The sequence below is a fragment of the Calypte anna genome, chromosome 19, assembly GCF_003957555.1.
Source record: "Calypte anna isolate BGI_N300 chromosome 19, bCalAnn1_v1.p, whole genome shotgun sequence".
Classification (NCBI taxonomy): Eukaryota; Metazoa; Chordata; class Aves; order Apodiformes; family Trochilidae; genus Calypte; species Calypte anna.
Window position 1 is genome coordinate 3,247,162 of NC_044264.1, and position 13,355 is coordinate 3,260,516.

Genomic DNA, 13,355 nt, shown 5'->3' on the forward strand with positions numbered 1-13,355 from the left:
CCCTCCCAACTGTGATCCCCCCCGGGATGTCATTCCGTTGTGTGGCCCCAAGTCGCCCCCCTCAGATGTGCCCCCCCACGTGTGTCCCCTCCAGACGTGATTCTTTGTGTTCCTCCCCTCTGGGTGCCCTCCCCAGTTGTGACCCCCTCCAACTGCGACCCCCTCCCCCCTAAATCGGATTCCACAGTGTGCCCTCCCCCCCCAAGCGCGGCCCCCAACCCCAAGATGTAAACCTCGGTGTGAGACCCCCGGTGCCCCCGCTGTGCCCCCCAGGGGAGCCCTCCCGCAGTGCCCTCCCCCGCTCCGCTCGGCTCCGCGCATGTGCGGCTCCCGCCCCTCCCCGCTCGGTCGGAGCAGCAGCGCCGGCGGCCGCGCAGGATGAAGGACCGGACCGGGGAGCTGCGCGCCGTGAGTGGGGGGCGATGGGAGGGCTGCGGGGGTGGGCAGCTCCTCAGCCTCTGCTCGGGGATCCCCCGGCACCGCCTCGCCCTCCTCCCCAGCCCCCACCCCGGGGCCGCTGTGCAGGCGGCAGCCGCTGCTCGGGGTGGGCGGGCGGGTGGGGAGGCCGGGGACGACCCCCATGGCCCTCGGAGGGTGTCGAGGCGGGAGCGGGGTCCATTCACCCCATCCCCTCCCTTTCTCCTTGGTCGGTCCGGTTCCCCCCCCCTCCCTGCTCCCGGGTTGGCAGTGCCCCGCGGGACCCGATCGCCCTCGGTACCGGGTGACCGGCGACACGGAGAGGGAGGGGGGGGAGGGCGGTGGCGAACCGGCTGTGAGCGATCCCATGAAGAAAAAAGAGAAAAGAAAAAAACAAACAAACAAACAAACAAAAAACCAAAACCAAAATTAACCTTCCCCCCCCCAGTGTTTATTTTTGCCGGTAGTGGGAGGGAGGGCAGCGCTTGGCGGGGGTGCTGCGAGCAGCAGGGCCCTCCCTGCCCACCCCGGTGCCGCCCCCCGCCCCGCTCTCGTTTTGCTTTTTCATCCTCCGGGCTCCGCTGATGTCATCCGGGCAGAGTCGGGGCCCGCAGCCCGGGGAGAACCGGCCCTGCCCCCCGGGGGGTCCCGCCGAGGCCCGGGGGTGACCGGAGGGGGGGGTCGGGGGGCTTCGGGCACCGCCCACGGCTGTAGCCCGTCCCGGGGGAGCGCCCGGCGGCTCTGGGAGACCCCCCCCGGCGGCGAGGGGGGAGAGCAGGCAGCGGCTTTGCAGCCATGGCGGCTGAATGTCCCCTCACCTGTCCCCCCCGGACCCCTCCCGGGACCCCCCTGGCTGAGCTGGGGCGGGGGGTGATACGCGGGGCTTTGCTCCGCATCGTGCGGAGGTGCGGAGAGGGGGGAGAGCCAGGGCGCTGCTCTGTCATCCCCCGCCTCGTGCCATCACATCGCCGCTTGCTTTGCTGCTTTTACTTGGGTTTTAATTTTTTTTTTTTAATTACTTCCCAATTGGGTCGCCTGGGAGGCGAGTTGGGGGGGGTGGGTGGAAAAGGCAATGGGTGGGGGGTCCGGGTCTGGGCTGCGTCCCATGGAGGTGACCTGCAGGAGGGGAGGGGGAAACCTCGGTGTGGAGCGAGAGCTGATGGGGACAGCTGTGGGTACCCAGATCCCATTGGGATCGCTTTGGCCAGGAGTTTGGCTTCGTCTGGAAAGGTGCAGGGAGCACGGAGCTGGGGGGATGCCAACAAGGGGCCGAGGGGGGTGGCTGGGGATGCTGGGGGAGGAGGAGGGGGCTATATAAAGAATAACTGCCCCCCCCCTCCCCGCGCAGCCGGAGCGCCTGGAAAGCACCCAAACAGGAGCTCTTTCTCCACCAACAGGCTGTGAAATAAGATTAGAAAATAGTCTTTTTAATAATAATAGTAAAAACCAGCCCCATGAATGTCCTCTTGGCAGCCAGTGCTGGCTGCGAAGTGATGCAGTCGAGTATTTAAAAAAATCTCTCCAGTCCTTTAAATAATGTCTTAAGAAAAAAACACAGCACGTTTCTGCTTCACTGCTGCTGCTGTTCCTTTCTCCATCAGCCTGACACCGAAGGGCTGCGCAGCATCCTTCCTCCCTCGGGCTCCCACCCTGCATCCAGAGGCTCTGGGGATGGCCACTTGGAGCAGCTGGATGTGCCGGAGCTGAGTGGGTGCCCACGGGAGAGCAGAGCCCGGGGGGGCTGCAGGGAGATGGGGGGAACGTGGATTTACAGCCATGGTGGAGTCGGGTGCCTGGGAGGAGCAAGATGCTGCAGTGGACAGAGCGTAGGGAGTGTTGGGGCTTGGTTTGACTGTGCTGCCAGAAGCCAGCATCATTAACAGCTTTAATGGGGTGTCGAAATTCTACAAGGGATTATAAGAAAAAAGAATAAGAGTTAAAAAAAAAAAATAAAATGAAAGAGTTTTTTTGGAGCAGAGGAGGGGATGCAGGACTCTCGCTGCTGGGTAGGCAAGAGCTTCATGTCTTCATGGGTTTGTTTGGTTTTTTTAAATGGTTCTTGAGATTCAAAATGCTGATCCCGTGTCTTGTCTGAACCTTGGCGTGTTGGTTGTGTTCAGACTCACTGGAGCTCATCGAGTGCCCTTGGGGTGGTGGAGCCCCCGGGGCCTGCTCTGAGCCAGGGACAGGGGATGTGGCTCTGAGCTGACAAATGTCCTTTTGTGGTGGAGGAAGAGCAGCCGAGGGCTGGCTGTGGAGGATGCCTGGAATGAGCCCACCAGAGCTTTGCTTTCTGCTGCTCAGGGGTAGATGCCACAGCTCAGGCCACAGGTGGTGTATCCTGTCCACATGGAGCAGGGCTGGAGCTGAGCCCCTTCCTCAAAGCCCCCAGCCCCTTCTGCTGTGTGTTTCCCTCTGCAGTGTTGGACAGAGCAGGGATGGAAAAAAATTATTAAAAAAAAATATTTTTTTTTGCATTTGGGAGAATGTCTGAGCTGCCTCTCACTCTGCTCCTGGCAGCTAAAATATCTTTATGTTAAGATAAATAAAGATATTTATCTGTAAATAAGATAAGTTTATCTTCTGTTGTGTGTGCTTCTGGTGTTGGGGACCCCAGATCTGGAACCAGCTTTACCCCAGGGGGTCTCCCCAGAGTAGAGCAGAGCAGAGGGGGACAATCCCCTCCCTGCCCTGCTGCTGACACTGCTGGGGATGCAGCCCAGGACAGGGGGGTTTCTGGGCTGCCAGCACACATTGCTGCCTCATGTTGAGCTTTTCATCAGTGAACACCCCCAAGTCTGCTTCTGTTGTGTCCTCCAAAGCTTAAGAAAAGCTGGTGCTGAGGGTACTGTGTTAGGAAGACGCCATCAGCCTCTTCCATGGAGGAAGAGCCTGAAGCTCTGCTCAGTGCCCCAGGGCTCTGCTGTCCTGGCACCATGGCCTGGGTCCTGCAGGATGAGGTGGTACCTGTGGTGTGGGACTGTGAGGGTCTCATGCTGCTCTGTCCTGCCTGGGAGGTGATAGCTCAGTTTGGCTGAAATATTGGGGTTTCCATGATGTGAGACAGGTCCAAATGGTAAAATAATTATGAATGGTGTTTTGAGAGAGTGAGAAGAGGTGAGGGAGATGTGCAAGTGTGATAGGATCCCAGACTGGTTTGGGTTGGAAAGAACCTTCAAGATCATGCAGTCCCAACCCCCTGCCATGGTCAGGGACACCTCCCACAGCCAGGGTGCTCCAAGCCCCATCCAACCTTCAACACTGCCAGGGATGGGGCAGCCACAGCTTCTCTGGGAAACCTCGGACAGGGGCTCAGAAACTTTATGTTGTGTTTCTTCTGTATGCCCAACTGAACCCCTCCATTGTTTGGTTTAAAACCATTGTCCTGTGTTGGGGACCCCTGATCTGGGGGCAGTGCTCCAGGGGGGGTGAGGAGAGTGGAGCAGAGGGGGAGCATTCCCTCCCTTGGCCTGCTGGCCATGCTGCTGGGGGGCAGCCCAGGAGACACTTGGCTTTCTGGGCTGCCAGCCCACAGTGACACCTGATGTCCCATTTGTCACACAGCAGTGTCCCCCAGGCCTTCTCCACAGAGTGCTCTCCATCCATCCCTCTGTCCATCCATCCCTCCCTCCATCCCTCCATCCCTCCATACCTCCATCCCTTCATCCATCCATCCGTCCATCCATCCATCCATCCATCCATCCATCTCCCCATTCCTTCTCCCCTCGCCCCTCTTCCTCAGTCCATGCTGGTCCTGGGGGTTGCCCAGACTCAGGTGCAGGACCTTGCACTTTTCCTGGTTCAGCTTCATGAGGTTCTTATTGTCCAGGTCTCTCTGGATGCCACCCCTTCCCTCCAACACATCCACTGCACCACTTATCTCAGTGACACCTGCAAACTGGCTGAGGGAGCACCTGATCCCACCACCTCTGTGATGCAGGGGTTGAGCTGGCCAAGGAAGTGAGACTGGGCAGGTCCTGGTCCTTTGCCCTGTTTCTGACAAGACTCAATTCCTTGCACTTTCTCCCCATTGCTGAATCAGTGAGGAAATGCCAGGGCCCCATGGGCTGCTGTGAGACACCCACCTGGGCCAGGAGAAGGACTTTGGAGGTGACACAGGGATTTGGGGGATGCAGGGTGTCAGTGGGTAGCTGGATCTGTATTGTTTGGGGCAGGGTTGCTGGAGGAGCTCCACATACTTGGTGTCACTGGCCATTAAGAAAGGTGGGGCTGAGAATGGGACTCTGCTGTGAACATTTCATACAGCCAGCTGGCAGAATTTGTAATACTGATTTTTGGTGACTGGAGCAGTCTCTGGGCTCTCAATTGGGCTGGGAAAGACCAATTACAGTTTGATGCATCCTCTCCTCGTTCCCTGCTAGACAGTGCTTGTCTGATTTATCTTGCAGTCGTCTGCCTGATGGAAATGTTCTTTGCTGCCCAAACTGTGGGTTCAGGTCAGGTGGGGAGAAGTTTGGCAAGGCCACTGTGCTTGCAGGATGGTGTCCAGGGCTGGCAGATTTCAGCACTGGCAGAGCACCATAAGGACCTTCCTTCTCCATAAGCACCCCCAGCACCATAAGGACCTTCTCTGGGGCAGTGACAGGAGAGGGAGGACAGTTTGCACCTGGAGGTCCCAGTTGCCTCCTGGCACAGACCTCCTGCAGGGAGTCTGGTGGTTGGTCTAGGACTGGATGGCCACAGAGGTGTTTGTAGGACTGAAGCCCCCACAGTTGTCTGCAAGTGTACAAAGAGATGGTCACGTTTCTGCTGCTCTTCCTGGGGAGTCTAAAGGCTTGCATTGCTCAGATGGGTGTTAATTGAGAAGAATCCCTCTGGGGTTGGAATAATTGCTGTTTCTTTCATGTCTAGCTGTTGCTTCGCATCATACCTCACTGCCGAGGAAGGAGCAGTTTCCCAGACCAGGTGTAGGTGCACAATCAGACCAGCTCTGGCACATCTCCAGACAGGGCTGGAATGGTTTTGTGGGGCTGTTTCCACCTGAGCCCATCACTCCTCCCTGGCACTGTTAGCTGATGCCTTCCTCCAGCCATGGCCATGGGTTTGTGCTCTGCTGTCATCCCCTCCAGCTGAACCCTCTGCTCTTGCCTGCTCTGTCCTTCCCAGCTCTGTCTCCTGCCTGTGGGAGTTGTGGGGAGGTGTGCATCAAAAATAAAAGGAGAGAGGAGGGAAGGTTGGCTCCAGGTCTGGCCTTGTGGATTCTCCCTCCTTCCCAGCTCCAGGACTGGCAGCCAGAGACCTTGCTCCATCCCCTCTCACTGATAACCCTGAGCTGCTCCTGGGGATGGTTTCTCTCTGAGAGACACAAATGTGAAGTTGACCCAAGTTGCAGTTTGCAGCAGAAGTTGGGGCTCAGTGATCTCCATCTGGGCAGTGGGGCTTTGCCAGAGCTGCCACCTGTGATGTGACAACCCTTGCTGACCCCGGGCATGGATCTCTTTGCTTATTTGAAAGCCGTCTTCCTTTCCTTTTTTTAACCCTCTTAGTTGCCCAGCGTGCTCTTGAGCTCTTCTGTTCAACCAAAAGGATCACGTAAATAATTCATCCTGACTCCTTCCCTCACCCGTCAGGGAGCAGGGGCTGTCACGTGGGGGGTGACAGACGGTGGCTCCGTGTTGCGTGTCTGCAGCTGGGGCCTGGCTGGACTTGGGGGGTGGGCAGTGATGCTGAAAAGATGGAGAGCAGCCCTGAGGAGAAGGACTTGGGGGTGTTCACTGATGAAAAGCTCAACATGAGGCAGCAATGTGTGCTGGCAGCCCAGAAACCCCCCTGTCCTGGGCTGCATCCCCAGCAGTGTCAGCAGCAGGGCAGGGAGGGGATTGTCCCCCTCTGCTCTGCTCTGCTCTGCTCCGGGGAGACCCCCCTGGGGTAAAGCTGGGTCCAGCTCTGGCGTCCCCAACACCAGAAGGACACGGAGCTGTTGGAACAAGTCCAGAGAAGGTGATGGCTTAGGACTGGAGCAGCTCTGGAGCCAGGGGAGGGAGTTGGGGGTGTTCAGCCTGGAGAAGACTGCAGGGATTTTGAGGGACAAGGTGGGCTCAGTCCACACCAGCCTTGAAGGGGGACACTGAACCCCAGGGTACCTTGGTGTCTGCTGGGGACCTGAAGGTTTGGTGCAGTGGGGACTTGGTGGTCCCAGTGAAGTGACTCTGGAATGCAGAAATGCTCCTCATCTCCTGAGCCCCAGTGCCAGGCTGCAGGCACTGCAGGGGTGAGCAGGCTGAGAGGCTGAGCAGGCTGCAGCCAAAGGGCTTCAGAGCAGTTCCTGTTCAAGTGGCTTTGTCTTTGTGTGAGCTGCTCGGAAGCTATACAAATGTTTGTTTTGCTCTGTATCTCCCCGTTAACAAGATTTCTCAGGAAATATGCAAAATTATCACTACAGGCAGAACATGTACAGTAAGGCTCATTAGGCTAAGTACTGTGATAATTTGCTGTTTCCAGAAAATTATGGATATTAGCAAAAAGGAGGAGAGTGAGCCCAAGTGGAAGACCTGGGAAAACAGTGTGCAGCAATGTCCTGGCTCTGGGCAGCTGTGGGGTGACCTCCCCATGGCAGGGGATGGCTGAAGATCCTTGGACTGCAGTGGGGTTATCCTTGGAGGAGATGCATGAGGAGGGTGGTGTGAGCCTCAGAAACAGAGCAATGCTGTGTCAGGACCAGACTGGGCTCAAAGCCAACAGGATCATCTTTGCTTAGAAAAAATATAAACAGAGGCAACTCTGGAAGCACAAGGAGCAGGAAGTTTTGCTGAGCTGGAGGCAGGGATGAGGGCAGGGAGGATGTACCACAGGCAGTCTGCATCTGCCTCTGGCAGCACGGCTGGGGGCTGAAATGTGGGCACTGCTTTGCCCCCCAAATGGGGGAGCAGCTGATGGGTGTGAGCAGAGAACAGGCTGTGACATGGTGTGTCATGGGCTCACAGGGTGGTGACCTTCAGACGTCACCCAGTGCCACCCCTGCCATGCCCAGGGACACCTCCCACAGCCCAGGGTGCTCCAAGCCCCATCCAACCTTCAACACTGCCAGGGATGGGGCAGCCACAGCTTCTCTGGGAAACCTGGGACAGGGTCTCAGCACCCTCACACCAAACAGTGTCTTCCTGATCTCATCTCAGTCTCTTCTCTTGCATCTTGAAACCCTTCCCCCTCATCCCATCACTCCAGGCCCTTGACAAAAGTCCCTCTGCAGCTTTCTAGAGATACCTTCAGGTACTGAAAGTTCTCCCTAGAGCCTTCTCTGGGTTGAAAAACCTCAACTCACTCAGCTTGGCTCCATAGCAGAGGTGCTCCAGTCCTGGTACCGTTTTGGTGGCTTCCTCTGCACATGTTCTACCAGGTCCATGTCTGTCTTGTCCCTTTGAGGCTGAGCCCCATGCTGTGTGTCCACAGCCCTGTTTGAGACCTTGTTGCTGCATGCAACCCCCTTGGCCCATTTCCCAGCCTTGTGGAGAGGTTGCTCATCCCTGCTGCCTTTGTTTAGTCACTGCAGGATGACAGTCACTGGATCCCTGAGTTTGCACTGGAAAGGACCTTCAGAGATTGTTTTGTTCAACCCCATTGCCACGGGCAGGGACATCTTCCACTTCTTGTCCTGACTGCGTTGTAAAATTCCAGATCTCCTGCCAATATTTATTTGTCTTCATTTGTTCTCAGACCAGTGTTCTGCTGCTCGAGAAGGTTCCTCCTCCTGCTGCTCAGGTGTCCCCCTCTGTAGTCACCCCCAGGCACAAGGGACAAACCTGGGACGTGGAATGTCACTGCTCACAGCCCTGCATTTCAGTTTCTAGAGGATCCTTACAGACCTGGCTTTCTTTTCGTGGGAACTGGCTAAAGAATAATTAAAAATAAGATCTCAGAGTTTTCAGAAGCTCACTGCTGGCCGTGGCAGTAGTTCTGCTGTGATGTCTGGCTGCAAACTTTATAGCATTAGGTTTTCCTTTCTATCTGCCATTGTATTCAGGTCATCCATCAAGTCCTGTCAGACTCTGGGTTTCTGATGCATGAAATGACTGTTCTGGTTTTCCAGAAGACATTTGCCTTCTCTGAGGATCAGTGTCTCACCTGGGTTGTGCTAAGGTTCCTTTCTCTGGTCTAAGCAAGAGCAGAAATGTCATTGCCATGTTTGAGAACTCGTGGCCATTTGAGCAGCCTGGTCCCTGCCCATGGCAGAGGGGTTGGACTGGAGAATCATTGCAGGTCCCTTCTAAACCAGCATGTTCCATGAGTGTCTGTTTGTAGGCAGTGCAGTCTGAGAACCATTATATGAAGTGCTTTGATCTTCACTTTTTGATCCTTTCCTGGTGACACGGGTGGGGGGGGCTGTGGTGCCACCTGTGTCACCTCCTCTGCCCAAGGCTTTCCTTCTCTTTTCTCTGGCAGCTTCCCTGTACAGACCTCAGGGCCACTGGTGGGCATCAACAGGGCTTGATATTAATTGTAGGGCACTTAATAAACTTAATAAACATGGTGGTGATCCTGGCAGAAACCTCTCCAAGTGCTGATCCTGGTGAATAAGCAATGGAGAGGAAAGACAAAGAGTCTGGCTGCAGATGGTTCTGCTGCTTGTGAAGCTCTGGTCTGCACAGGAGCTGTAACAAGGATGGAGTCACCCTCAGAAGGATGTTAAGAAATTAATTTCAGATAGATTATGTCTCTTTGTTTGTTTGCTTTTAAATTTGTAAAGTATTGACTGTAGAGTATTGGTGCATTTCCAATAGGCCACAGTTCTGCCTGTGTCTTAGAGCTGCAGGAGGAGGTCTGTGAGCTCAGTTCCTTGCTCCCTGCAGGGCTCGTGGCACCTCTGACATTTCCTTTTTATAGTTAAGTGGAATTTTTTGTGCTTGCTTCTGAAACTGAGCTTCATAGTTGACCACAGCTCTGATACAAGGGTTGGGCTTCATTCCAAAGCCCAGTAACGTAATTCTGCAGCAATGAAAGCCAACACCTAAGGACAAAACTCTTGGAAATCTTGTTCTCCCTTGCACTGCTAGTATGGGAAATTGGAAACATGTCCTGACTCATGCAGATGTTGCTGAAAGCTAAAGTCATTTGTACCTTGAACTTCTATTTGTTAAAAAGTTGTTAGTGGGAAGTGTGGGCTGGTTTTGGTGAATATTGGAATTTGACATAGCTGAGATGAGTCCTGTGTGCTGTAAAATGCCCAGGTTATTATGCTGCACAGCTCTGCTATCAATACAGTCTGCAAAAAATGCTCAGACTGAGGCTGTAGGTAATTTAAGCCATCCTTCCAGGTGGTTCAGCTCTCCAGGGCTCTCTCCTGGGAGCAGACCCTCTTGCTGTCCTCATCCTCATCCTTGACACCACCTCTCTGAAAACCCTCCAGACCTTGAATTCTGCCCCTGGTCTCCTGAAGAAAGACTTGATTTGGCTGCTGCAAAACACTGAAGCAAACCCTAAGGTCAGCACAGCTTCCCAGGGTGACTGCAGTGCTGGGGGGTGGGTAGGAGACCGCTGCTCAGGTAAAGCTTCAGTGAGCTGCTGAGCATCACAGAGCTGGGCTGGGATGTTCCCAGGGATTTGGGCATCCCTGGGCTTTCATACGTGTCCTGTAGGCTCTGTAAGATGGCTGAGGAGAGCTCTCAGCACAGCTCACTGCTGAGTTATTCTGACCTTGTCCTCGGCGACGTGTGGAGCTGCACGCCGGAGCCACGGGAAGCTACAGGAGCTCTGGGATGCTGAGAGCAATGCCCTGGGCTGGGGGGCTTGGACATGGGGCACAAGGTGGCTGCTGGTGGAGCCCCAGGTGCTCCTCGGAGCTCCAGCCAGCACCCACTGCTGTCTTGGGAGCAAGCATCCCAGCAGCCTCATAGTGTGCATCCCATGGGCACCTTGGTCTGGGGATGGGAGAGGCTGTCATTTTGCAAAGGAAATCAGACCCAGGTGGATGAAATTTCTCAGGATGGGTAGATAACTGCAGAGGTGTCCAGTAAATTAAAAATATCAACAGATCTAGCCCTGGAAGTGAAGCTGGTGAGCAGCATCCTGCTGCTCTTTGGGACAAGGTCTTCATTTGCTTAATTTAATGGTCACTCGAAGGAGGGGAGCAGCTGTTGGGGCCTTTCCATTTCCGTGGGCTTTTGGGAAGCTTTACCTCTGGTGGGGCTGGGAACCAGTGTCTTGGAGCCCCCATCCTGCAGGGCTGGGGCTCACTGTCTGGGAAGGGACCTGGGAGAGGTCAGCAGAGTCCCCTGGGATGGAGAGGGGTCCAGGGGTGCTGAGCCCCTTCGCTCTGCTGCCTGCACTGGGTCCCCAGCTGCATCTGGGCAGGGTTCCAGATGTTCCTGTTCCTGGACAGGGTTCCATCAGGTTCATCTGTGACAGGGACAGAGCAGGGCAGGAGCTGCAGCCACTGCTGAGGAGCCAGAGACCTCCTCCTGCCCTGCCTCCCACTGCTGTTTCAGGAGAGCTGAGGGGCTCAAGGGCTGCTTCTTGCAATTCTGCCACCTACCAGAAAGTGCCTGAGGAGTGAGTGGGGCTGGTGTGAACCAGGGGGATGTTAATTTGCTCTGTAATGAATTTATTAGCAGTGTGCTTGTTACAGAGCCCACTGAGTCAGGAGGTACCGGGGCTCCGGGACCATCTTCCCATCTACTTGCTCCACGTTGCTAGGAAAGGTATCACAGCTTGTCTCTGACTCTTCTTGGGATTTTGGCCCTTGTAAAGGGGCACGTTTAACCCTGTGAGGCCCCAAAAGATGCTGGAGGAGCTTTGGCTGGAAGCAGCAGTTCCCAGAGCCATCCCCACTGCTGTTGCTTGAAGAAGAAACAAAAACCCCATGAAAGAAGGGAGATCTTCACCTGCTTTGTGTGGGAGGCAAAAACCTGGAGACCCCATGTCAGTGCTGCTTCAAAGTGCCCCTTTTTCTTGCCTTCCTTATGGCAGCAGAGCTGCTTGCAGGCTGGTTGGGTTGATTAATTGGGGTTCTCATGCCTGCTCTGAGCTGATTTTTGAGCTGGTCTCACCTAAGGCACTCAGAGTTCCATCACTTTGCTGTGTCCCTGCTTCCTTGCCCTCCATAAGGAGTCTTGGGGCAGCCTTTGCCCGCTGAGGCTGGGGATGCCAGGCATGCCTGGTGGATGAGCTGTGCAAACCCTGTGAAGTTCAGCAAGGACAAGGACCAAGGTCAAATCCAGGCTGGACAGAGAAGGGATGGATGGAGAGCATACCTGAGGAGAAGGACTTCGGGGTGTTGGGTGATAAAGTGCTGGACATGAGCCAACAACGTGCACTGAGAGCCCAGAAACCCCCCTGTCCTGGGCTGCATCCCCAGCAGTGTCAGCAAGCAGGGGAGGGAGGGGATTGTCCCCCTCTGCTCTGCTCTGCTCTGCTCTGCTCTGCTCTGCTCTGCTCTGCTCTGCTCAGACCCCCTGGGGTAAAGCTGGGTCCAGCTCTGGGGTCCCCAACACCAGAAGGACACGGAGCTGTTGGAGCCAGTCCAGAGAAGATGATGGCTTAGGACTGGAGCAGCTCTGGAGCCAGGGGGAGAGAGTTGGGGGTGTTCAGCCTGGAGAAGAGAAGGATCCCATGGGGAGACCTTAGAGCACCTTCCAGAGCCTGAAGGGGCTCCAGGAAAGCTGGGGAGGGACTTGGGACAAGGGGCTAGAGGGATGGGATGAGGGGGAAGGGTTTCCAGCTGCAAGAGGGGAGACTGACATGAGACCTTAGGAAGAAATTGTTTGTTGTGAGGGTGCTGAGCCCCTGTCCCAGGTTTCCCAGAGAAGCTGTGGCTGCCCCATCCCTGGCAGTGTTGAAGGTTGGATGGGGCTTGGAGCACCCTGGGCTGTGGGAGGTGTCCCTGACCATGGCAGGGGGGTTGGGACTGGATGAGCTTTAAGGTCCCTTCCAACCCAAACCAGTCTGGGATCTTATGGCTGAACAGCCATTTTGTCAGCTGCGAGGCACTGGGAGGATGCTGTGCATGACTTCTGGTGTGGTGATGGGGGTTTGTGCCCCTCTCCTGTCACTGGCCAACACCCCCATCCTTTCAAAGGCTGTGAGTTGCTTGCTGCTTGTGTTGGGCAGCACCAGTCAGCTGTGACCCAGGCTGGAGTTTTCCATGAGGCTTTGCAAAGCTGGGAAGGTCACAGCTGGGCTGTGTGAAGACAAAATGCTGTCACCTGGGTGGATGCTTTAGGTTTCCTCAGGCAGGGTGTGTTGGTGGTGTTTTTCCTGTAGCAGCAGTGGAAGAGAAGGCACTTCAAGCCTGGGGTGTGGGTGCTGGCAGCGTGCTTGGACCCAGCCCTGGGCTGGGGAGAGATGCTGAGAGCAGATGATGCTTCAGTGCCCACATCCCTGGGGGCTGAGCCTGCCCCCTGCTCTGTTCTCCCTCCCTTCAGTCCCTGTGAGCTCCTGGAGGGGTTCTGGGGGTGTCGGGGTGCCTGGTGCAGAGCAATGGGGATGGTGTGGCAGGGAGGGTATTTCCAGGGACAGATGGTGCCCTTCTCCAGCCCGGAGTGACACGTGCCCTGCTGAGCAGCAAGCTCCATCCTTGTCATTTCCTTTTTGCTGGGCTCCTGCTGCTCTCCCTGCACACATAATAACCATCACCCTGCCCCAGCATCAGTGCCAGGGAAACCTCCTTGAAAACAGAAGTCCCTCTGATGAGACTGTGTGGCTTTGGCAGAAACACTGTCTCTGGCTGCCTCCCTCCAGGATTTCTGAAGCTAAACATGGATTACATGGCAGGGTCTAGTGGAGAACAGGGATGGGACCAAGCAGTGATGTAGCAACCTGAGTGCCAGGAGCCAGGACTGTTTGGGGGGTGGGACAGTCAAGAGGAGATGAGAAAATGGGCATCCTCCCAGGCACCATGCTGAGGGTGCTGTCTCACCTCTGTGGTCATGGTTGTGTTTAAAATTAATGACAGGGACTGTTTTCCTCCCTGCCTTCAGAAAGGG

The 13,355-nt window shown here is 55.7% G+C and overlaps 1 protein-coding gene across 2 annotated transcripts in view; it reads left to right on the forward strand.

Moving 5' to 3' along the window:
• Positions 1–327: 327 nt before the first annotated feature.
• The window catches only part of STX1A (syntaxin 1A), a 68,983-nt gene continuing 55,955 nt past the window's right edge, over positions 328–13,355 (forward strand). For both annotated transcript variants that reach the window (XM_030462744.1, XM_030462745.1), the window contains exon 1: positions 328–408. In XM_030462744.1, coding sequence (XP_030318604.1) covers positions 379–408 — 30 coding nt within the window. In that variant the 5' untranslated portion in view covers positions 328–378. The remainder of the gene's footprint in view (positions 409–13,355) is intronic.